We start from the raw sequence: 26,913 nt of genomic DNA on the forward strand, positions 1-26,913 counted from the left end.
AAAACATAACCGCCCCAAAATAATCCAAGATCTATTTCTCTGATTCACTACTTTGTTCTTGCTAATGCAGTTGCCTCTTTTCATTCATTCTCTCCTCAAAATCTGATTGAAAAACCAAGGAATATAAGGGAGCATTTATGCTCCAAAGTACAAATTAATTTTTTGAAATTTCCATTTTCACTTCTTCTTACAGGTTTGGTGGACGATATCACAATCATCATGATTCCTGTCTCAATCATTGACTCCTGCCTCTTCTTCCTAATGCTCACCTGCCTTGGGGGTGTGGTCCACTCACTGTGGCAGCCAAGTCCTGCCCACACCACAAATGGTAACCAAGCCTGCTCTCAGTCACCTCTTAAGAGACGGGCAGTGGGTAATGTGTTGGTTGTTGTGGTGCCTGCAGTGATATCTTACCTACCAGTTGTGGTGATGGTTCCCCTGGCTGTATACTTAATCAATACGGATATCTTCTCGGGAGAGGCCCTTTGTAATTTCTTTGAATCATCTGCGATGTTTCCCAGGCTTGGTGTGCTCATAGGTCCTCTGTTCTATCTCTCCAAGGCAAGACAAATGTGCTGACTCAGTGGAACAGAAAAGAAATGTAATAAATTGAGACACAGTGAATGTGTGAGTTATTGTTTTATCTTTTTTGACATTATTATATTGTAAACAATCATCAAACAAATGAACGAAAATCACATTTTTAAATGAGTGTTCACGCTGTGAGCAACACGATCAGTTGATCACCACTGCCCTATTTACTGGAAACTTAGGGGAAGTCAGTCAAGCCAGTCAACTTTGTGTAGTCTTTTCCGTTAGATTTCCACACTTTTTGCTCACCTATGTATTCATCAGTCTTCTAACTGAAAATGGCCAAAAGGTTCATCTTTTTTTTGATAGACCATATGTTTCTATGATTTTATATTGAATATATTAGATATTTATTATTTTAAATCTTAAGAAAATAGTACCACATCATCAGCATAATGACAAATTTACAAATAGACAATAGTCAAACACATGTATCTAGATACCTTATACTTTTTGCAAATGTTTCAATTGCTATGGCCAACTTGAGAAGATGATACTATATTGTTTGCAATAAACCAACAATTTCTCGGATCAACAAGGCAACATTGTGGGACAGCCTGGAGGTGATGTTATGTTTGCAAAGTCAGTTTGTCCTTTTACAGATTTGTTCTTTGTTTTGTTGCCTTTATTTTCTCTGAGTTTGTACATATAGTAATACACAGTTGTAGCACACACGTGATATAAATATAGACGGATAGCTGTTTCATTTTTTTTTTACTTTTTAAATATTATTTAATAATGTAACATTTCATAAGTGATACCTCCAACTGTGCTGCATTTTTAAAGTTCAACACCTCTCTCTAAATAAATAATTTGAAAAAATGATTTGTCCAAACAAATGTTTTCTTTGAACATTGTATAGATGAAACTAAGGTCCCTGAATATAAGGCAGCACAGCAATTATTGTATAACACTCAGCCCAGTCAGCAGGATATAATGTCAGCAGTAAACATTTCTGCAAAGATGGTAGGACAGAATTGAACTTATGGTAAAGACAAAATAGAATTGAGACCATTTCTGAAAAAATTATTTTACTTTCAAAGACTTCAACCTCCATTCCTTGTTACAGCAGATACATCAACAACAATTCGCACATACATACAAATATCAGACATTTTGACTTTTGATAGCAGGGCATGATAAATATGCTTAAGTGCCCAGTTTAAATGGCACTGATGGCAACAGAAAATATTGTCCAGTACCAACAGTTTTGCTTTTTAAAGCCAAAGAGAGCGCATAATGGTTGATTTACAATTGAACCTTGTCAAGGCAACACAATCACATTATACTTTCAAGATTAGAGGAGCCAGTGATATAAACAGAGTTAACATGTGCTGTATGAAGGCCAGACACTTACTGTAAAAGTAAAATCCACCCTCACACACTCTTACACTGTTGAAATGAGTCTGCAGTACATTCCAGTGGTTATAAATGCAATTTACCTTTAGGCGAAATAAATAGTTTGATAATGTGATCACTTATGATCATGGCCATCGCGATCGATATTTTGGCTGTATTGCATTGTGGTCTTTTTTTTTTCTTTTCTTTTCTTTTTTTAAACAAGCATATCATGTTTTGCTATTAAACTCTGTTGTAGTTGCTGGGATTATATGAATTTGGCCAGTTTCTTCTGGTAGAAATGTTTTGTTTAAACAGTGTAGAGATGCTTCAAGGTGGATTTTCTTTTAAAAGTTGCAGTTGTGGTCATTGGACATTCACAAATAGATAAACTGCAACATTGCTGTGTCTCCCCATCAACACAATTACTATGGCTAATTTCTGTGCAGTGGTTCTGCAGCTGACAGGAAGGACGAGGGCGCAATAAGACATGACACAACAGTATTAAAATCTGTCCTAAACACATGTTGGCTTGTCCTGTTAATAACACTGAATAACATTCTCCCATCCATGGTGGACCTTCCATATTTTCCCAGGAGTTCAGTGCACAGTAGATCACCTTCACAGAACTGTCTGGAGTACAGTAAATATGTGATATGTGAACACATGGTATAGGCATACTAGGGCTCAGTCCTTTAGTGCACATTCAATTTGAAAACAGACTACAACAGACAACATTCCATGTAAAGACCCCCTCCACTCAAGGATGGGATTTCCCCCAGGGATACTTTCTGGACTTTAACTTACAACCTAGCAGGTCACATTCCTCTGCTTAAGTAGAAGATTTCTCTAAATTTCAGACATCTCCATAGCAGCATGATTTGTGGCATCACAACTGGTATTCAATTAGGGTCCAACAGTTCGAACGGGAACCCTTCAATATATGCACAAATACCTGACTTTTCGCTAAAGGTTGCATCAAGTGGTTCAACTTCTAAAACTAAAGATGTAATGTTTAGTTTCAGCTCCCTTCTACTAACAGAGGAACATCAGAGGAACCTGAGTTTTGCCAACAAGTTGAATGTAGAGGCCGTTTCCATGCTAACTGTTTATCCTTGGACCAAAACTGTAAACAGGAGTAAATATTCAAGTATTCATGTAATTAAAAACAGTCCCAAAGTAAAGCTTTCTCCATGTAACCCATTTCCTCTGCAGGTTCTGACAGCGCTAGTTTGCTGTAAAATAGGATACTGCGTGTTAGGTGTAAAATCCTTTGGCCACAGTTGTTTTTAAATGGGAATTCTAGTCATTATTATTATGACTCAGCCGGGTTTATGTGTATCAGAGTTGCACAGCCAGATCGGTAATGTGTGATGGTTTAGGTTTTGGTTAAGTCATTTCCTGTTGCATTTTGGATGAAATATCCCCTTGTGTCATTTTTCACTTACCACTTCCTGTCTTTGTTTTTTTCCCACCAAACGGAGAGACTGAACGACACGGACTTAAATACACAAGGGAGGGGATAATAATAAGAGGCAAGTGAAACTAATCGGGCAATCAAAAAAAGGGAGGGAAAAAACACAGTCACAGGAAGTGGAAAGTAAAGAAAGTAAGACATGGCACAAGATGGTTGCAGTGTGCTGACAAAATCAGACATGCTTTCTGAATAACTCAAAATCGAGAAATGATTAAAATCATCCGGTCCAAATGATACTGTACATGTGGTTTGTGTGGCTTTGCTAGATCTTCCAAACGGAGTGTAACTGGACCAGTAGTGGTGGTGGCTGTAGTGTGAGGCCCGAGGCATATTTGCATATTCAGTGATTCTGCAATTCTTAGTAAAGGAGAGAAGGGGTAGACATTCTTTATAGCCTTCTTCAGTACTCACTGGACACAATAACGGACAAATATCACTTAGCAGAGCACTTTTACGTGACTTAAAATGTGTCTGGAGGGGATCTTTATAAAACAGAGTAAAAAAAATGGAACAATCATGTTATGAAAAACATGTAAGTCATCACTGGGTACCGAAAGGTTTCGCAAATGTCCAAAGGTTTGAGGAGTTTCTCTAGCAGCACTGCACATGGCAGAAGTCTGATCCTCCTCCAGACCTTTGTCACTCATTGGGGTCAAGCAGAGCAAATATATTCTGCAGTGGAAAGTCTGGGTTTTAGCCCCTCTGAGGATGCTGAAGTGTCACTGAGGAAGACACTGAATTACCACAGGCTCCAGGGACACTTTGACCTCACTTCCCTTAAGGCGAGGGCCAAGGGGACCAACAAGGTAATCACAGTCACAATAATTCCTATAGCCTTCTATCGGTAAGGCTTCCTCAAGTGCGACATGTTGCAGCCTTTGGTACAAGTCCAGTGGGTTTAATTGTGCAAGGCCAGATCAGTCGGTCACAGAATGAACAACTGAGTTCCCGACAAATGGTAAGAAAACGGCACAAGAGCATATGAGAGGGGCTGGAAGTCTGTTTGCCCTCTAGAAAGGCCAGTGTAAGTCCTCAAAGTCCCCCGATTGACCCATGTTTACATCCGTCTCCAGCAAGCTCATGATGACTGCCATGGCTGCCTCGTCGCTGCTGAAGCTGCTCAGTCCTGGCACCACCATGCTGTCCAAGTCCAGCTGGGATGGCTCACCTGGGTGACACAAAATGCAAAAACCCTGATAAACTCTGGAATATCACCTATCTGCAGTAATCAATGCCTTCTATTAATTGGTGATGAATTGCTTCAGATTAACCCATTTTCATGCTGTGTTGTTCACTTTGTTACAAAGTGTTCACCTGTTCAGTTATTACAAAAAAGGTCCAAATGCAGACCTTATGTAGACCCAGGTCTATGAGAGTGTGGTCTTCTAAGAGCTTCTATGCCCATCCTGGAGCCTACAACCGCCAATTAGTGATTGTGACAAGCGACCCACTCTCTTTTCTTTCTCCTCTCTCCTGAGCCAATTGAATGCCAGCCACCGGATGATTGATGCATCATGTAGCCAATGAGAAATCAAGCAATAAATAGTATGTTAATGTTATCTGTGGTTTACTTAGTGTAAATAAGGAAATAAAGAACTATAATGAGTTTTTTCCCCGGGGGGGGCAAAAAAGGGGCAGTTACAGGTCATCTGTAGGTTTATTTTTCCATTGTTCAAAGTCCTATTAATTACAGAGCCTACAGAACCTTACAGAGGTTCTGACAGCTTGGGAAAAAATCCAGCTTATAACCTTTCAAAAGAGCCCAAAGCCATGCCTGTACTGCAAATGGTTCAACAACAGCTTTGAATTTACTTTGAGCTGGACTCGGACAGTCAACTTTTCATACATTTCTGGGCATAAGAACAGGTATTTGATATATTTCCATGGATGGTTACTCAAAGAGTGGGTGGGAACATAAAGTCTGCACACATAAGCCACTTAAGAGCCTGAATGTAACAAAGTTTAATGTTTTAGTCTGGCTCTGAGTATTTCACTGTTGAAATAGGTCCTTTAATAATGACTTTAGTAATGGATTTATAATAATCCTTTAGACAGTACCTGTGCTTTCAGAAGCTGCACTGCTAGCGCCCGCTGCTGTCCCTGAGTCAGAATGAGACTGTGATGAACTGCCCGCTGCCTCCTCTCTGCTGGATGCCTGGAACGAGTTGTGTTACGTTAAAACACTGCACAGGGCCTCATGTTTCACCTTTCTCCACTGCAGTGTGTAATTAAAACCAGGAAAACAACTTGTAGAAGTAGCCGATGTCTTAATGTGTGTGTTTTTCTGCAAATAATAAGTACTTTTTACTTTCTTAGAAGCTTACATCGAATCTTTAAGGACACGTGAGCATGTTCAGGTGAAAATACAGGCCAAATCTTTAGTTAAAGATTAAGCACATGGAATCATTCTATTACAAGTAACAGTACTTAAGTACAGTTACAGTACAGTACATTTTGGACACTTCTCAAATATGTTTCTACATCACCAGAACTCCACGTCACCATTAATTTGCTTGAAAAATGTAAAATGTATGAGAGACTAGCTTTAATTTATGCATATAACACCACATAGCAACAACATTAGCATAAAATTACATCGCTTTACATTTGCATAAACAAATCTACCCAAATATCAACGCGTTTCCATGTAAACTCCTCGGCCATGCATTTAAATTAAACATGCTTATGTCACTAGAATTGACAGTAAAACAGGAAATTGACAAAAAGATCAATAATGTAAATAAAGTTTAACGTCTCGAAAATGGTGAAGCATTAACTGAAAAGTCATTTTACAAAGTAAATTTGTAACGATGAAGAGGTCACTCACACTCCTGCTGGTTGGTGGGGAAACCAGTGGACCTTTCTCCTGGGCCGGACCAAACGGACTGGGAGCTCCGCTCGATGGAGACGAATTCATCCTGCTTAGAAACACATAGCAACAGTTTTTAAAACATGCTATTTATTATAAATATTCTGTAAGTGTGTGTATGTATACATATATATACACATATACATACAGTGTATACCTTATTTGTATTCTACTGCTCTTTTGTTTGTACCACTGAATTTGATCCATGTCCATGCCAACTTTTAACCCATTCTTCTCTACAAATGTGATCCCCTCCAGACCTCCAAGTTATACAAAAACAGTCAGGGAATACAGCTTTTTCAGTTTAGTTTGACCATGTTGTACATATAAAATGCACCTGTAAGTGTCAATGAGCTCATTTGCGATTTGGGTCCCTATGCTGCCTGCGTAGATCATTGTGCCAACACCACTGGAAAGGCTGGGAATTATGGGTATTTGCTTTGCATCTTCTGTGGGAGAAAAAGACAGAGAAATCAACCTTAATATCTAAAAATAATAAAATAAAAATACACACAAGAGATACGTGCTCATATGATTATTATGTATTTCTTACCCTGAAGTGCTTTTGAGCTGCCTGCCTCCTCATCTTTTGTGTGAGCAGGCCCCCTGGTGGTGCAAAGAAGTAATTATGCTACTGCAGCCATGGAATGACTATAATTTGAAGGTGTACTATGTAGTTTTTGGAGAAGATTTTTAAACTTATAATTTTAATGTTTACAATATTAATGAGGTAATTAATGTAATAATGAGCTAAATAAACAAGCTGTTCTCACTGTTTAAAGCTGGAAAAATGCAGGCGTAGAACAAGACGAATTAATCAATACTTACGAGATAACCCTGTTTAACGACACGATAAACTCAACTTCTTTGGTCCATGGATTGGTGAAACTAAACCACTGACTTTGGAGTGAAACATAGACGCCGTATTTTGTTTTGAACTTGTAGCACTGTGTCTCGATCTTCTCTTTGCTCCGAAGGGCTGCCAAGAGATTGGACGCGAGTGTCAACACAAAGTTGAAAAAAAGACGAGCAAACATTGCTTCAAGCTAGAATGTCCATTTCTTTAACTTCTACACAACAAAAAACATTTTCTAAAACATAAGTGCTGCACTTTTCAAACATGGATATCAACTGTTTAAAGGTCCAGTGTGTAGGATGTGTGATCTGAATATCCCTTCTATCACCTGCCCCTATGGTGGCCGCAAAGTCCCTCTTTAGAGCCAGTGTTTGGTTCTGGGCTTCTGTAGAAACATGGCGGACTCCGTGAAGGAGGTACCGCTCCCACCGTAGATATAGGAGTCTCTTTCTAAGCTACGATTCTTAGTTTCAGGTCAGTATACGTTAAGTAAAAGAAAACATAATTATCCATATTATACCCCTTTTCCACTGGTCAAAAAATCCCACTTAAACAAAAAACATCAGACCCACTAATTTTGGTGGAAAAGCAGCATTATATTAAATTTCTGCCACCACTCTAAATCCTACACACTGGACCTTTAAACGAAGTTTGAACCTTGATCACATTTAGGGTCTAAGTAGTTGACTGTGGTTGCTTTGCTCCATCACCTTGCCTGTGTTTCTCTGCGAGTTGCTGCAGGTCGTCCTGGTGGAAGTACTCATAACACGACGTGCCGAGAATTTCCTGCGGCAAATAGCCGATAACCGTCGTGGCTCTGGGGAAACGAGAGGGGAAAGAGAAGGTTCACTTATCTGGCTTTATCTCTCTCTTTCGTTGTCTCTCAGGATTGTGCCAGTTTAATTAAACTGAATGAAAGTGAAAACTGTATTAATGAGTCGCTCCACATGAAACATTCAGCAGTCACACATATGGGAAGTTTGATAAAACGATTCACTATACTTGTGGTATGAATTTACTTCCCAAAGCATGAGAAGAGAGTTTCATGTGATGCCATCAAGTTGCACAGCTCCTTCTGAGAAACAACAGTAAAGAGAAAGGATTATCTCCACTGACAGGTGAACTGCCTCAACTCTGTAGAGTCAAGGACCTCCTCACCGTAACGCCGCCTCTGCCATTTCTTTCTCAGCGGAACCGTGTGTTCAGAACAAATCCATGACTCACGGGAGGGAAGTAAATGGTAAATGGTGCAGTTGGATGTGGTTAAAGTCTTTAAACTCACCGTTGGTCTACAAAAGTGAACTTGCCATCAATCGCACAGCGCGTGACAAACTCGGCGGGCTTGATGTTGACGTCTTTGGAAGGCTGGTGGGATGCGTGAGGGAGGAGGCGGCACACCGTCACCAGGCAGGTCAGGTTTGAGGTTTCCTTCTCAGTGTCCCCCTCCGAGTCCAGCTGGCTGCTCGGCCAACTCCGCATGTATCCAGTGCAGTGGAGGGTACAGTATCTGTAAGTGTCTGTGAACACAATAACAAGGAAGTGTGTCAGACTGTTCAGAAATAAATGATTGTGATGATTGCCTGTAAAACTGCACATATTAAAGCCTAACGTTTGGGGAAATAATGGGCAAGTTTTCAGCACAGTTTACATACATGCATTTGTGACTGATTGATGTGTTATCTAGGCTGCTAAAATCGGATTTCTTTCAGGAAATATATCAGGACCACTTTGTGAATAACTAATATTCTATGAACTTGTTTCAAAGCATAATACTTGCATTACTGTTACTGTTTATTTTTTCCTTATTGCAAACAAATCTCATGAAAAAGACAAAAACACCAAACAACACTGGGTAAGTCCACCTGTCAATGCAAAATATGACCCCAGCAGTACTAAATAATGTATTGGTTAGGGACTATTTCTGGCTGTGCAGTAATAAACATTTGGTTCTTCTAGATCAGTGGTTCCCAACATGTTTTGTCTGACCCATCAAATGACATACATGTATGCCCTTCATCAACTCCAGCCTCCTGTTTCAAATGTGTTTATCTAAATCAATTTTCAACAAGATGCAATTTATTAATTTAATTTAAAAAAGTGGTTCTGTAAATGTATTTTCCAGATTATGTTTAGTCTTGGCTTCTTCTTTTGTCGTATATTTGGTCAAATTTGGATTGGTACTGCCTGTCCAGAGTAACATATTGGCAGTTTATGTTTCTGCAACCCAGGGGTGTGTTCAACTGACGTTACAGATACGGGAGATGGCTGAGAAGCCAGAAATCAGTGTTGAAAGCTGTGTTTCAACGTTTGTAACTGTTATTATTTTTTCTGGTGATTGGGTTGGTACTACTGTGACACTGAGTGAAAGAAGCCAGAGTCAGAACAACTTCCTTCGTTTTCTTTTATTTGTCTGTTTCAACCTCTCTGATTTTGCAATTACTTGTATTCATGAACTTTAAATTGCAAGATGCAGATTTTTGGTAATTTTGGTGAAAATTTGGATGCTCATCTTTTCTTCTTAAAAACAAAAATAAACATTTACATATCAAATCCTAGTTTCTAACCTTTTAACCCATGACAACGACAGAAAGCGCCCCTAGTGACTGGCTTCCTTGTAAATCACAACAATGTATCAAATGACAATGTGACACTGTGAAAGAGGTCGCTCATAGAGATGATCCTACAGAAAATTATCATCCGAATCTGCTGTTCCATTCGATTTTAACAGAGCTTTATCGCCAGTTTCGGCTCATTGTTTAGCTGTCTATTCTGTCAATCTGCTGTTTAGATCCAACGCTCATAGTGTCAATTTTGGCAGCAGCAGGGAGCTTATACAGCGAAAAAAGTTCCAAAAACAGCAGACAGACACGTTTAGTGACTACCAGGTGAACATTTAGCGTAGTTTTTAATTTGATAAAGTAATTGAAGTTACATTATTCTTATATGTATGTGTGTATATGAAGGTAAAAAGTCACCAAAAAGTCACCTTTCTTCTTCATATACTGCAGTGTAGTTGCTGAGGTTGGCCACTAAGGGGCGCCACACTTCCTTTTTTCTGTCACTCCTATTGGGTTTACAGTAAGTGCAGTTTGCAGTCTTCCTTACTTTTTGGTTATACAAGGCTGCGATGCTGACCTACTTCCTGTGCATGACCACGTTTTTTAAATTGTGGCATGTGTTTGTGGAAAAGTCTGAATTCTTTCCACCGAGAAAATTACATTAGAAAAAGACACAACAGTGTCTGCTTTAACAACAAAGTTTGTTTTCTTGGTATGTAATCACATCTTTGTCTCTGCAACATGTAAGTAACTCTCGATGTGATGTTTCATTTATTTGTTTTGGAGATTCTCAAAATCTTCACAGAAACAGGAAGTACTGGGAAAACAAATACTTTCTTATTAGAAGCTACAAAGATAAGACTGTAGTTTTTGTTAATTCGTTCCGGGGAAATCGAGGTCGCACATTGCCGTAGAAATAAAGGTTTACGTTCACCAACTTTAACTCAACCCCAGCAGATGTTGACCAACAGGTGGAGGGAGGGTACGGAGGAGTCACCAACCCCCCTCTGGCACCACTCCACCAGATCAAGATCAGATCATTTCTCTATTACCTCTTACACAGGCGAGGCAGGGCCTATATTTTCCACTGTTTGTTTTCCACTGGTTGCCTGAACACTGACCTAATTGCCTAGGAACACATTTAAATATCTTATTAATCTTTCGGTACACATCCTCCCCCTCCGCCTCCTACTTCTCGTCTGTTTGGGCCAAAGAGCCCTGCAGGTCCAGGACTGAATATGACTGTGTACATAAAGCAGAATGATGCCAATCTTTTCAGGCAATGAATTGGGCGAGCAGTTCCTCTCAAGTGCTCTCTTGAGAGAGAGAGAGAGAGGGCGGGGTAACATTGCTAAAATGATCCAAAATAGCACTAATGCATCAGAGCTGTGGATTAGAGAGCGTCAGCGTGCTTCTCTGTGTTTATTTGTCGTCTGTGTATTTAGATTCGGTCATGCTCTGCTGTAGGTGATACCTATCTCTGTGATCCTATTAGTATAAAATCACGGGCAAAAAGGCTTTTAGTATAACACACCTGGCCCCAGCAGTATAATGGTAAACATTTCTGAGATTAGATTTTTATCCAACCTCACACAAAGGAGCAGATGAGTGGGCGTTAATGCATAGAGGCCATTCAGCTGTGTCAGTAAATCAATGAAAGGATCAACCAATATGAAATGCATCCTGGAGTCAGATAGCTAATAGCTAATATTATGTTGATTTTTTTTACACACAACTAAAAAACTAGTCCATTTCACAAACCAAACAGTCTTTTGTTTCTGGCATTTGTTTCATCTGCCTTCTGCAGCACATTCCATCCATCTGGTATTTCAAGTCATTTGGAAGTACTTACTTGAATTTAGGACACTGGATTGAGCAACAGAAGCAGATCAGTGCAACTAGTGGTAACTACTGAAGCCAAGCCAAGGTTTTGTGTCTCTAACTGTGCATATTTACTGTATTAAATATAGAGTGTAGTTTTGTAATTCAATGGCTCAGCAGGCTCCAGCCTCATGGAGTGCCATTGCTTTGGTTTAGACATTAGCTGATTAGCATCAACTGTTTCATTCATGCTTCACAGTCATTGGCTCATTCACCAGTTGTGTGGCCATCAGCTGACTAGACATGAACAATCAATCAAGCAGGTATACAGCCGTTACAATCTGATACTTCCTACTATTACTTAAGGAGACGTATTATACTATAATTTTATTACTAGCACAGGTTTACATGCTTTAATGCTCAAAAAACACACCACTTTTCTCCTGTCTACTGTCCCTCTGCCTGGCCTCCAGTCCGACCTCACCTTTCTTTTTGGAAGTAATGAGCAGCGAGGGTTTGTCCTCGTGCTTCCCCGCCACCCGACTGTGCTTCATCCGGCAGAAGAAGGATCTCCGGGCTCCAGTGGTCAAGTGGGACGGCCGGACGGGGGAATCCGCCTGGACCTGAACCCCAGCTGCATACAGAAAGACAGCATTTGCGAAGATGACATACAGTACTAATTGTAAGTTTGCTTTGATTTGGATTTTGGCCAGCTCCAATGTTGATCCATATTTAGTGACGGGGGCCATTAGAGTTTTTTTCTCAAACCTGACATGGCAACAGACTCACTCGCAGCATCAATGAGCCGTTGGCGAGGGTACAGCTCCGAAGACGCCAGCTGTTCTTTCACCTTGTTGATGTCTTTGTGGTGGACGAAATCGAACAAGCTCTGCCCGGTCAGCTCCAACTGTGAACCCAAAGGACATCCATCCATTTATTCAACTTTTTACCATCTATAAGACTCATAAACACATTTTTGTGCAATACCAGCTAATCTACAAGCATACAGCTCAATGTGTCGAAGCTTAACTTTACAGATATGAAGACAACTCACTGTTTATCAGCTCTACCTAAGGTAAATGTATCTGGACTCTTAAGTGTTCTGAGTAGAACCAAAAACAGAATCACTGCAGCTTGTATCCAGTCAAGGTTTACTGGTAAGCCCCCAAATAACTCATCCGGCCCAGAAAACGTGGAAGCCATTCTCTTGCATCCCTCCCATCTCCATTCCTCTGTGTTTGCCTGCCATCTGTCTCAAAGCTGAAAAATGTGCTCGAGAATATAGAGCAGGTGAGGTTATCTTTACGGCTGCCAAACGCTATAAACTGACTTTCAAAAAATGTTTAAAAAGCTCATATTGCTGGCCCTGCAGAAAAAATATCTGCTGAACAAAATGCCTTGTGTGTTGTTTGTTTTCCTGTAAAACGTGGAGACTCACAGAATTTTGTGTCCACAAAGACAATGTACTGCACGTGAAGACTGAGTTGTAAAATGTGGTTCCTCAGCCGCAAATGAATTATGTGGCAACAGCGCAGTCTGACGCACATACTGAGAGCAGATGAGGTTGAGACTGTTACAGTCCACCCCCCCTGCACTTTCCAACAATTTGCAGCATTAAAGCCTGCAATACAAATTGACTTAGATTAGATTAGTACATGCATAGCTCTTTGAGGCTGTTTCTCTACTGGCTTTGTAACATCCACAGACTGCAATCTGCAAGAATTTTGCCCATTCTTGTTGTTCGGTCAGATTGGATGAAGGTCAACTTCTGCTCCAGTCTCAAATCTCTTGCAGAAAGGCACCGTGTTTCACTGCAGGGATGTGTGACACACATAGCGTTTTTGAACCGGGGCCATAAAGTTACAGTTCACTCTCATCTAACCAGAGCACCTTCTTCCATATGTTTGCTGTGTCCCTTCCTTTTGACAAACTCCTAAAGGGATTTCTAATGGCTTTCTTTTGGCAACAATTTATTGATGACAACAAAATAATTAGGTTATGTAGAAGTGCAACACACCCTGCTAAAATGAAGGATCTTGGAAACAGACTCGGAGGTGAACAGGATTTTTGCCCGGTCGCAACTTACAACTAACAGGAAACCGTCTGCAGCCTGGTAGATAGACAGATAGATAATGTTAATAGACAGATAGATGTGTAATCAAACAGTGCTATGCGGGATCGTACATCGATACCTACCCTGAGCAGAAGCTGCCTGAGGTCATCATGAGGCAGGATGGAAGGCTTGTAGGTGGTGTCTGTAAAGGCGCTGCTTGTCCCAGCTGAATAAACAAGCAGACACAAGCTTTTAGATGGAGAAGAATGGACGTTACTGACATTTTCAATATACAGGTGGGTCAAGAGTTACCTTTGAGGGCTTTCAGGTGTTGCACAGCCTTTCGTAGCACAGTGAGTTTGTCAAGTTTTCGAGCCATGGGTTGACAGGCGGGGATCATGGCGGCCAGCTCGTCAATGAGATTGTTCATTTTATCCCTTCGCCGCTTCTCAATCTGGCTGTGAGGCTCCCTGTAGGCACAGTCAGAGAACAGACAGTCAGTGCCACAGCTTTCAACCCACTGTATGTATTTTCGGGGGAAATAATTATCTGAAGGAGTTATTTTCATGGTTTTGAATTACCTTGATTCAATTTGACACTAAATCAGAACAATTAAATACACAACGGCTTTTCAAGACACAGATGGCGGACTAATGTGTTGTAAAAAAAAAAATATATATAATCACCTGAAGCATTTCATTTTGACTTGCTGATCCTCTCCTTCAGATCTACAAATAAAGGGATCAAAAAATCAGAAATGTTCTTTGCCAGTGTTCTCTCATAAGACTGTGTGATCAAAGCCAAGAAGTCGGCGTACCTGCTGAGGTCATCATCCATTTGGAAGTCAAGGCTTTGCCTGTGAGACCGAAAGGACATATTGTGGGTCATTTAACACTGACTTTATAATAAGAGGAATGTGTTTTTATACAGTGCAGTAAACATATGTAACCAGAGAACAAAGAGAAAATGAGTATGTGTTTGCTTTTCCTCACAAACAACATAGCACTCCTCTTACTGTACATGGGTGTCTGACCTCTCCTCCACATCTCCCTTTCGTTTCCTTGGCAGCTCGACAGCTGGCAGCGACGAGGCTGCTTGGCTGGGGCCTTCCTCCTCTGCAGTGGGATCTGACACATGAAAACAACCATCACAGCGATGTGAGAGAGTGCGAATAAATTGATCAACCTTGAGATCTCTGTAGCGCTGACCCATCAGGTGTTTCAATAAATAATTCACCATGAATGAATGAAAGAGACTTGCTCTGACACAAGGTTTTTGCACAGATTGAGCAGCAAATAAAAGGAATTCACCAAGAAGAGTGAAGCTGATAAGACTGGTTCTTATATGTATTAATGAGTATTCATCGAACAACTATAGAAAACCAACTGAATGTTATTTTAATTTTGTTCAATTGATCCTAAATATTTTAGTTGCGCAGTCCTAAAAATACACAAATGAACTTGAATGAAACAAAGAATGACGGCAACAAAATCAATCCCCATTCAGGCTCATTACTGACAACGACCAAGGCTGCACCTGTGTGCAACAACTGACACACATTTCATTACCATATTTAAACCACTCTGAATGATGCACAGTGGTGATCATTTTACAGATTACTGCAGCATGCACATCTGTGGCATCCAGCAACAATAGATGCATGTTCTTATTCTTTATCACGCTAAGGTACATTGTTACAGCCTGATTGTTTGAAATATTCATTAATATTTATAACTCATCATCGACCTGTTGCACCCAATTTGTTTGATGTTTTTATAAATATTTATAAGTAATAACAGAATTGCTGCAGCCAAAATTGTGTGTTTATAAATAATTCATCATAGTATTGTCACTGCTACACGTTAATGAAGAGAAAGAAAGGCCTAAAAAACAAAGAATCCAAATTCCATGGACCAAACCAATGCCATGCTAATTCAAATTTGATGGATCAATTCCACCAATCTGATTGCATGGAATTACTTTCCTTTTTAAAACCATCGATTTGAATTAATTTGGTTTGAATTTCTCATCACTGAAATTATTTGACAATTTCGGAAACATAGATTCCATTTGTTTTTGATTATCCTCTGTGACCTTAATGTTTCTTTTTTACGACTCCAATTTAGGCAACCTGATTTTTTTTTCCTCACCCAAAAATGACCTGAATAAAAGAATTTGAGAGACAGAAGTATCTGCTGCCGGACCACCAGACTACAGAGCAGCTTCACTCCTCAGGCCACAGAGCAGCTTCGCTCCTCAGGCCACAGAGCAGCTTCGCTCCTCAGGCCATGAGACTCCTGAACTCATCCTCAACACTCCACCATAAATAAATGACATGGAGCTTAAAGGTGACATCGCACATACTGTACATACTTTCTGGATGTATACTAGTATAGGTATATACAGTAGGTATTGAAGTATATGTTTATAAGTAACTATATAAAGTATATATGCTTTTTAAAATATAAATGTATTTAAATTTCTGTCTGTTTAGCATGAGGGGGCAACAACTTACATTTCTTTATACCCTGTGTTGTAAAATGAGAATACGTGAACTTTGATATTGTAAGCTTCTTTAATTGTACAACTTGTGAAAGCCCTCTGGAAATATCAAATCCCCATAAATTCAAATGCAATAAACTTAGTTGCATCCAAATTTCAAAATTAGGTATTCAGTCATGATTACATTTCAAAATTACTGTACATATTCCGTTGCTTATGAGGTTGAAATGATTATGGCCTTTCTTGCTTCCATAGGCTTTGGATTTCTTTTTTGTTTCATGCACTCTATGAAACCATCCATCAAAATTGTTTTTATTGATTACAATTCGCTTATTTTCTAATTATTAAAAGTAGCATGGACCATACCCTTAATTATTATGGCCTTTCTTTGCTTCAATAAATGTCCTACAAAGAACAGTATACAGTACGGCATACAGTAGATCTGTACTTGCCAATCATAAAGTAGCCTATTTTGTGTTGTGTTTTGTGTATGTTTGAGTTAGGGTTTTTAGGTCAAACCTGTTAAATTTGTTGCTTTTTTTTATTCTGAAACTAAGCAGAGAAGATTCCATCAACACTTGAAAACAATTTTTATCATAAAAACTGGCCGACTTTTATGTGATAGCCAACGGGATGACTCATGAATGTGCTTGCAGCAGTGGGTGGCATTTATTTTTAAAAAGCTTACATCTCATTCAGGAATGTTCATCTGAAACTGTGGAAAAGGCATATGCCACTTTAAAAGCTGACCTATTCCTGCCAAAAACATTTCTGAGTGCAAGATGAGAATTCCTCTCTTTCGTCACGCGCACACACACAAACACACCAAAATGCCTTGGCTCGGTCTCGCTGTGAAGTCATCTGTTTCTAGGCGGACTCCGGCTGCACTGGCTGAAGGTTGCCATTGAATGGCGCCAAACCGCCAGCTATGCTCTTAGTTTGTCAGTTTAGCAGGCACGTGAGAGTAAATGGGGTTTGGGCTATCGTCTTACCTAACGCTTATATAATGTGGTAACAATGACCTACTTCCCTCTCCCACACTTTGAAGCTGTGACATCCTTTTGGGGTATAAAGTGTTGATAAAAGTGAGCAAAGCTTTTCAACGTGATTGTCGATCGTGACTGACCCACATTTTTCCTGCTTTTCTCATTTAAGGAGAAAGTAAATTCAAAATAATGGCAACATTTTCATAATTAACCCATAATTGTCTGCTAAGTTTATAAGTCTGGCAACTTAAAACAGTACTTGTTAAACTTAAAAGGAAGTTTAAATATTTATCCTCAATTTTTGCACAGTGATACATGAGTACCACTTCAAATAAAGATTCCTAAAAGGAAACCTAGAAATAAACATGCTGGGGTGACATATCTGGAAGGTCTCAGTGACCTTTTCCACAGTTTAAAAAGTACAACCTCAAATAAACACAGCAAGCTTAGACATAACTTTTACAACTCAATCAGCAGTGGGGTGAATTTTAATGACAAATTTTCTCCAGTCCAGTTTAGTGGGTCATCACTGACGCAAAAGTGGAATGTGGGAGTGAATGCTTGCCGGCTCTCCCTTCCACCCACCACAGCTCTCCAGCGCTGATGAAGCACAACACGCCGCCTTTAACGTCACACAGTTTTTCCTGTTTCTTTAGAAGTCAGGAAATGTAGGCACCTGTGGGAGCCGTGCCAGCTAAATGGGTAAAATGTATGAAGCCACAGTGGATGCTTTGTATGTAGAGACGGTCACGTTCTGAGTCACACCCGAGCCAAAACCTGCGGTCGTGACGAGAATGCCGACGAGAGGCCAAGCCTGCAGGGCAACAGATGACATACCATGTTACTGAACCACAGAAACATAGACAACCACCCATGGTGGAGATGCACAGGAGTGTAGCAAACTCAGTGTGAGCAAGAGTACAAGAGCATGTGCGATATGACCTACATGCACTTCTTTACGGCTGTGTGCACAACAAGTGTACATTTCATGCCATTTGAATAACTTCAAGGTATTTGGTAGTGGAAAGTAGAAAAAAAATATTGAATTATAGACATGATATATAGCCAGGGAAAGTCCACTAGAACACCAATGAATCCATTTCCCTAATTTGATACAATAGAAGTAAGCAAATTCAGCAAAAAAACACAAATACTTGGACTACAGCGAAAGGCAAGGCCAGCAAAATGGCCAGCGAATTCCATATAGAGCCACAATCATATGCAGACATCACAGTTAAAATAAAAAATAAATGGGAAGCGTCTGCCAATCGCTACCTAGCTTTTCATGTACAATACTTTTATACAGAAAATACAGGGGATATTTATGCAGACAGCTCATTTCAGTCGTTTTCTCAAGCTCAAAATGTCCTGCTTAACAATTCCATGAAAGCAAAGCAAGTCCTCATATGCTCCCACGAACACAGATCCCAGTAATGGAAAAAAACACAATGACAGGTTGTGAAAGGTAAGCAGGGGATGTTAAGCAGAGTGTCCAAACAGCATAAATTACAGTGACAGTCTTTGTTAAGCAGCCAGAGCAAAGATCTAGATACTCCTGTGCAAATATAGTATATGACTACTTTTTAATTTGAAAGAAAAAAACACTGCTTTTTCCTGCTTTGAAAGTAGGATACTATTAAATATTAATGAAGGCATGAAACTTAGATTTGTATTTAATTAATTCTGGAACCGAACCCCAGAGTATGGTTTTCAAAATATTCAGTACAGCTTGAATTTCTACCCAATAACCACTATTCATTAAACAAGGCAGACAATAACATTTAAGAACAATGAATTTACCAAAATTAGGAGTTTATATGGTTTAGTACTGATATAAATCGTATGTTTCTGTAAAAACATTTGCAAACATGCCCCTCTACAAATTACAAATTCATACATACGTATTCTAAAATAACGTACGTACCATTCTGAGAAAGACCTGACCTACAAAATGTTGTATTTATGTAAATTTGTGGTTTGCAAATAGGTTAAGGTCTCAAGTAACATCTGTTTTGATGAGAAAAAAAGATATGTATATATGTGTGTATTGTTCATATGGGTTTATTTCCTATATATTGTTAACATAAATAATAACATAGGTAAGTTAATTTATATACAAGTAAATTTATTAACTATCCACACTCAAAAAAGCTTTTCATACATACAGTGCCTATAAAAACGTACAAACCAAAAAAATACCAAAAAGCTATAAAATGTGAAAGTGAAAACAAATTTCAAAACAAAGTAACGTCAATCAATTAAAAATATATATAATGTAAATAAGTATTCACCCCCTTTAAAGTGACTGACCTAATTCAACAGAGGTCCAGCCAATTGGTGTTTGTAGTCTCACAATAAGTGAAATGGAGATCACCTGAGTACAGTGAATGTGTCTCAAGTGATTGTAGTCTAAAGGCAACTGTGTCTGGAGGTCACTGGTTAATCAGTATTCCTAGCTACAAATTAGACCATGAAGACAAAAGAACACTCCCAGCAACTCCGTGTTAATCCATCATAAAGAAATGGAAGGAATAGCCCATTTCCATGGCAGACATATTGACATATTGTCAAAGAAGGAAAAGCACAGGTGGAATGTCTGACAATGATGGCTTCATTCCATTTAGGTGAGCTAGGTCCAGAGCTCTGGTATTGTGCATGCTTGCTCACCGGCATGGCTTTCATGGACACTTAATAGAATGGTGCCCTCAATAACATTATTGGTCACACCTGTGCTTTTACCTGCTTTGACAAGTCAAAATGTCTGCTGTGAAAAGGGTCCTAACAAACTGAGTGACCGTGCAAGAAGGAGACTATTGAGGGAGGCCACCAGAGTGACAAAGAGAAAGCCACTGTTGAAGAAAGCTCATTAAATCTCCACTAGAGTTCACCCAAAGGCTTGCGGGAGACTCCAAGGTCAACTTGAAGAAGGTTCTTTGGTCTGATGAGAGCAAAATAGAGCTTTTTGGCCATCAGACTAAACACTGTTTGGCGGACGCCTGCACATCACCACAAACACACCATCCCCACCATGAAGCATAGTGGTGGCAGCATCATGCTGTGGGATGCTTCTTAGCAGCAGGCCTTGGAAGGCTTGTAAAGGTACAGGGTAAAATTAATGCAGCAAAATATAGGGAAATCCTGGAGGAAAACCTGATTCAGTCAGTTTTTTTTTACTGGCCTATAAATGCAACTGTCCAACTTTTCTCCCATGTTAAGATGGAAAAGCGTAGCTACTGTGTATGGTTGCCAAAACAGGATGCCATTTGTTAGATCAATACCTTGGCCAAGACAGAGACTATATCAAACATACACAGTTGCATGTATAAGTGTAAAATCTAATAATCTTCATCATCCAAACATCATTTAAAACTACAAATATTTAGCGTTTGTCACTGTTTTTCAAAGGATGGATAATCTGTATTCACACAGCTATTTAGCAAAGCCTCGTGCTCAAGTATACAAGAGCAATTCCTTTTGTTGATTTTCCACACGGTTGGCAGTTTCAAGGCCAACCTATTAAGGTCCATCAACAGTGCCAGGATCATTGCCCTTTGCAGTTTTGTCAACCCATTAGTGCTCCATGCTCAGACCACTTATGTGTTCCTATGGGTGTAAAAAGTGACTTGCTTGCTCGGTAGTCACTGCACCTTCATTCGTTACCTTTCCAAAATGCATTATAGCGTTTCCGTTGTGTAGACTTTTTTTTAGTGCATTTTGTCAGCAAATACTGTGACTATGATTAACAATGTTCATTTTGGCAGGAAATATCCAATCACCACATTTAAAATGCTGTCATGTGCACTACTAAAAGTGAATAATTAATTCTTGAAAAAGTGATTTTATAATCAGCAGCTTTAAACTTTTGACTTTGGTTGAATTCAGCAGCTAAGGTGCCACGGTTAGTTAACTGCCACAAGCAAGATAGAGGTGGAGTCATGGGAGTGGCCAGGGTTGTCCCCACCCCCCTGGAATCTGATTGGCCAGCCTTGGTTCCAAGCCTGAGAGTGTCGGAAGGTGATAGGTCGTTGGCTTGGCACCATCATGAACGATTACTGTGAGGGCGTACAGGCCCAGGGCCTCTGAACCATAAAACTGTGATTAAATGACTGTCAACATTTCATATTGGAAGGTCAATCAAACGACTTCAAAGGGATACAGTATGGCCACGAATATATCAAAATGACTTCGAAGAAGCACAATGTAACTACAAAGAGAAGACAAACAATTACAGAGACACAAAATAACCATTAAGAGATTCAAAAAAAACTAAAAAAAGAGACGGAAAATAACTACAAAAAGACACAAAACAACCACAAGGAGACATTTTTAATCGCAGAGATATGCAATACAAACACAAAGAGACAGAAAATAACTACAAGGACATGAAAAATGACCACAAAGAGACAGAATGTATCTACAAAGAGATGTAAAGTGACCACAAAGGGACACAATCTTTAGTGTCAACTAAATACAATTTTTCAGCCAACAGCAGCACCCGCGAGATCTGCTTCACCAACAAAATGTCACTGAAAGAGCAACAAAACAATCACTTTCAATCAGGCCACCCCTGTGGCCATGCCCCTGTCAGTCAATACTGCTAGTACTATTACAAATACAAGTACCTCTGCCACTGCTATTATAATTCCTATGTTCCTGCTACTAATTTTAGCTGACTCACTGTCTGGATTTCTTGTTCTTGTGTAGGAGGGGTTGGGGGCCTTTTTACATGTCTGTTCCCTGGGGCCCATTGTCTCATAATCTGGCCATGGCTGCTGGCTTTGGAGTTACAAACAGCAGCTATTTGTTGATATGATTTAATATTAGAATATTTAAGGGTGTTTATTTTGCATTTATTAATTGCTCGTGTTTATGTTGTTATGCTTGGAATATTATAGAATATGTTGTTTTTGTGGTTGCTGATTAATGAAATGACCATCAGCAATTCTGAACAATTTTATGACATATATTTGTGCATACAGGAAGAGGGAAAACAATCCATAGTGACCATATTCTTCAGAGGACATTGTCTATAGGTGGTCTTTGAGTAACCACGTTGTAGGATATAATTAAGTTAAATGTCTTCAGCCTAAGGTCAGTATGCTGGGTTTTTTTGTTTTTACAGTGTGTTCTGATCAACCTGAGACATTTAGATCTAGATAGTCACATTATTCCAGAGTCTAGTGTATGTGTTTGCTAAGTATTGTGGTTATGGCTGGATGCAAGGAAGGCGGGCAAGCCTTAAATCCCACGGTTATAGTACAGTATGTTCTAGGTTATTTCTGGTTGACTGACCTACAATTCCTGCAACTCACAAAAAGGCACAGTGCACTTTGGTTCAAAACATGTTTGGTTCAAAACACATTCAAATTCCATTTCCAGTCAAGAGCTGCGGATACAGTACACAAAAGGAATATAAAAAGATGAATGTGGACTATGAAAGTTAAAGGATATAATAGCAAGCACAGAAACATACTGTTTGCAAAGCCAGCCACTTAGTAGGTTTTTCTTTTCTTTTTCTTCCAAGTAGAATTTATTGTGTTCCATTTAAATAGGCTACTTAAATCACTTTAAATGCAGCCATCAGACCAGCCAACACTTTATAAAGCATCAAATGTTGTGTTTAAATATCCATTGTCCTGTTTTATTGAGAAATATGGGCTAGCTCGGTTTGTTTTGTTTTTTTAATAATGCAATTGGAATATTCTCATTAAGTGAGGCATTTTCTTACTTCGTTGGCGAGCATATCAAAGGAAATACTGAATTTTCCACCGTTACGTACTGGTAGGTAGGGTTTTAATTAAACTTGTAGAGAAGAAAACAAAACTTGCAACTCAACTTTAACACTAATAACTTAAAATGTCATAAAATCCTCCACAAGCCCAACACAAAACATACTAAAATATAAAAATGTAATAGAGGTTTTCCATTTATCTTCACAATATTTCAGTGACTGTGTTCAGTGACTGTTTGACAGTTTAATAATTTACTTCCTTGCCCTTTTAAAATGTATTTCAGATTTCAACAGTTAATGTGTCGACATATTAGCATCCCAAATTTTGCCTTTCAAATTAAAAGTAATTGGTAAAATGCCTGTGCGAGTATGAAAGACATGAGGAGAGAGAGAGTGATTGAAAAAAACAGAAAAAACTATAATAAGTAGGTGCTTCTTAGTAACAAACTGCAGATGCTGTGTGGTAATGGTTCATTTGCAGGATTTTACGAGCGACAACATTCCACAACTTCATTCATCATGACAAAGTGGATCAGATTACTCAGCTATAAAACTGACAGGCTAAATTACACATTTATGCAACAATAACTTCACACAATTAAATGGGAATTATTCTTTTTTTTTCACCTTTGCAGGGATATGGTTTTGATCCCAATATTTAAATACAAATTTGTACTTTTAACATAGAATTTTTCCACTATAATTTCTCCTTTTAATTAATGAAGGTTTAATTAATTAATTGTGACATACACCTTTATAACAGTATTGACATGACTCGACTTCTGTACTAATGAAAATCAAGGTAGTATAAAACATAGGTTCACAGCTAAATAAAGGTCTAGTCATATCCGTTAGTGGTTTTTTTTGTCGATAGAGGTAATTTATGCTGACCCTAAAGCACTTGAACTATATTTAAAAGAAAGTCTTACAGATATATTAGAATTTTATATATAGTTTTATCGTATGTATGCGTCGCTTAAAATGAGGAATTATTTTTCATATAGTATTAAAAATCATTTTGTCACCTCGTAATGATTTACAACTTCCTGTTGTATTCTGTCATATCTTTCAACACATACCGCTGTGAGGCAGAAGTATAACTTTCTGATAATTTATTGGTCTTTTTAAAACTCCTCTGATATTTATTTATTTATCGTTCGGTTGAGGTTTGATATTCATTTTGTGACGCCGGCCTCGCACAGTTTCGACGGATGACATTGCTGCGGCGCCTCTCGGTGCGGTGTCGGGGCGGCGGGGAGCGACTACCGCCCTCTGCTGCTCAGCGGGGACAGCGCTGCTCCACTGATCTACTGACCCACTTCTGAACGAAGCTGCACGAGAGCGACTACCGGGACGAACCTCGCGGAGTCACGTGACACGCTAAGCCCTCCCGGGGGCTGTTTGGTTTGGTGAAGGTGAGGCGAATCACAAAACGGTTTCGCAAGCCGGGCAAAGATGGCGGCCAAGTCAAACGAACTTTTATCGGCGCGGTGAGTGAGAGAAAAATATTTTGATAACATTAGAGGAAATGGTCGCCATGGCTACGGTCACGTGGTCTCGTGAGGTTTGTTCGAGCATTCCCTCACGAAACGGAACAATGCCCCCCCCCACCCTCCCCGCGCGTCGAGCCGGAGACGAGCACGTACTACGGAATAATGAATGGACGGGCTTCCGTCGGTGCGACCGGTTGCCGACCGGTAGGTTTGGCAGGCAGGTGCCTGGCTGCTTCAGACACCGGTGCTCAAGATAGTAACGCGTTACTTTGGATAGGCTAGTACTTATTCCGTTCGGCCAGTACAGTCGCTAAAGTAAGTGGTTCTTGTGTTGTCAGCCCGTATTAACGTCGGCAAAAAGTTGACACAAAACAGTAAAGCTTACTATTAACGAGCTAGGTCGCTCTCTGCCGCAAAGCTGCATCCTAATTAGTCGCATGAATGGACTACAGAAGTTCAGAGGTACTTTTTGGAAGTATTCAACCCGCTCTGATCTTTTTTTTTTCTTTCAGCACGGATGGGGAAAAAAGCAACAAACTGATAACAAATCAGCTCGCTGAATTACACACAATTAACACAGAAATGGCTCTCCTCCCCCAAGCGACCCTCCCCAGAGCACTCACCTGCTGGCCTGGTCGCCGTCCCGTCATTGCCACCAGCCGACATGCCTACAGACTGGAGCCGGTGTGCCCGGTGAAGGCTTCGCCGCGCATGTGGAGCCACCAGCTGTACTAGTAGTAGTACAGAGGAGATGATGAGAGGAGGGAGCTGCAGGGAGAGCCGGGCTGTTGTATAATTGACTTCATTTTTTCCCTCACCCTCCTCCACCCGTAGTTTTTTTTTTCATAAGGGAGGCGGGGTGGGGTGGGGTGGGGTGGGGAGGAGGGGGGTAGAAACGTGAGAGATGGGTGAGAGCGTAACACCCATCCTTTTAGGAATCACGGAAAAAACGAGGGAAGAGTTCACACTTGTCTCCTTCGTCGCCGTTTTGGTTCATTCATCTCGGGATTACATGTCAGATTTAACGGCGTGTCACTAGGACAGCTGCATCCATTCATTTCAGATCGTCTCAGTCACGATTCAACATTCCTGTAATCTGGAAATGAAGCACAATAAGCATGTGACGTGTCTGCTTTGAATGTTTTGTGGACGCAGCATATGAAAATGTTTCAAAGTGGTCATCTGCTGTGAAAATTAAATGCTTTTCTTCGTGGATTTTCGTTTTGATTTCATGAAACATTTTTTCATTTTTTTAAGCATTTCAGAACAGTGAACAAAATGTTCTCATTTGCATTCCTGATCACATATCTTGAAAATCGTCACTCGCATCTGTTAATGTCTAAAATCGGAGGGTCTGACAGGAGACATGCAATGAGATTGTGCCAACCCTGACAAAATTATTTTGAATTCATGTTAAACAGAGTCAGCCGAGCCGTGATAAGGCGGTGATGGAGCGATGCCTCCGGTGCTACGCTCGTTTTGGTGACCTGAAATAGCGCCGTGCGCGCGTCACCGATCTGACTCTGCTTCTTTCTCGGTTTTCCCCAAACATAGCGGAGATAGGGAGGAAGTCTCACTCTGTCCTTTATTCCCGGCACTGAATACGTCCAGCACAACCACATAAAAACGACCATATAGAAATTAACACATTGTGTGATTTCCTGTATTTATAAAAAAAAAAAATGCATATAAGCACATTACAATAATTTGATCCAGAATCTCTGAATATACAGACAGTGTTCATTTCAAAAGTGTCACTAAAGCACACACAATGTTTCCTACTTCACAGTAAAATCCACTCTGGATATGTGCAGTGGGGATTTCAAGTCTCCACACCACACTTGCCAAGACAAGAATCATAAGCTCACAGGCCTACATGTAGGTCTGAGACAAATCCCTTGTATGTTTACACTACCCGGCCAATAATGACTGATTTCACGTCCATCGGCTGACAGGAGAAAGGTTCTCTGTGCTTACTTAAAGCCATCCTGTCAATTTTTACAGAAATACAAGTTTATATAGCCTAGGCTACATACAGTGTATTAATGTTTTGTTACTCAAACGTGCTAAATTGTTTCTACATGAGTAGTTAACGACATATTCAGCCCTGACCTTTGGTGGCCAATAACTGGAGAAATATTTCTGTGTTTTAGGTAAATCTACATTGAACATAGTGAGATTGTAGGCTGTAATTGTGACTCCATGGGTCTATAAGATTGTCAGAGCCCCCATGTGGGAAAATGAAAGAAAACTGTAGCTAATTTCCTGTTTTACATTGTCTTGTGTCCGGATCCTGTGACAATAAACTAGCCTACTTAAACTATTTAAAGCACTCAGGTTTTCAACTTCATGAATGTCTCAAACAACAGCCTGCGTGACTAACGACAAAAACAATACAATGTGTTTGATAATCATTCTCACGATGCCCTCGTTCATCCGAGTTTAGAAAAACTCAAAGTGATACATCGTCTCCGATGTTGACGATCTCCGGCCCTCACCTACATAGTGTAATTTGAGACCTTTGCACGAGACTTTACGTAAGAAGGAAGGCTGCACGTGCCAGCGAGAAACGTGTTGACCCATATATTATATAACGCGCTGGTCACGTGGCGACGGTTGGCTCGTTAACCCATTTAAA

General features: G+C 39.9%; 1 protein-coding gene across 3 annotated transcripts; it reads right to left on the bottom strand.

The window, feature by feature from the left end:
- Positions 1-1,611: 1,611 nt before the first annotated feature.
- On the bottom strand, positions 1,612-25,100 carry LOC311252601 (basic helix-loop-helix ARNT-like protein 1). Of its 3 annotated transcripts, none has more exons than XM_084345895.1 (17): positions 24,899-25,100; positions 14,597-14,690; positions 14,381-14,419; positions 14,250-14,291; positions 13,876-14,033; positions 13,707-13,789; positions 13,528-13,620; positions 12,300-12,417; positions 11,995-12,144; positions 8,414-8,648; positions 7,842-7,948; positions 7,104-7,254; positions 6,829-6,881; positions 6,613-6,724; positions 6,234-6,327; positions 5,465-5,561; positions 1,612-4,574 (listed from the first exon to the last, which is right to left on the bottom strand). In XM_084345895.1, the coding sequence occupies exons 1-17, from the start codon at positions 24,939-24,941 to the stop codon at positions 4,417-4,419; spliced, it is 1,827 nt and encodes a 608-aa protein (XP_084202021.1). In that variant the 5' UTR covers positions 24,942-25,100; the 3' UTR covers positions 1,612-4,416. The 3 variants fall into 3 exon arrangements, with proteins under 3 accessions (XP_084202021.1, XP_084202020.1, XP_084202019.1); XM_084345894.1 differs by having other exon boundaries at positions 6,234-6,324; positions 14,579-14,690; XM_084345893.1 differs by having other exon boundaries at positions 14,579-14,690.
- Between the last annotated feature and the right edge of the window lie 1,813 nt (positions 25,101-26,913).

This window comes from Pagrus pagrus (assembly GCF_965226575.1).
Source record: "Pagrus pagrus genome assembly, chromosome: 23".
Taxonomy (NCBI): domain Eukaryota; kingdom Metazoa; phylum Chordata; class Actinopteri; order Spariformes; family Sparidae; genus Pagrus; species Pagrus pagrus.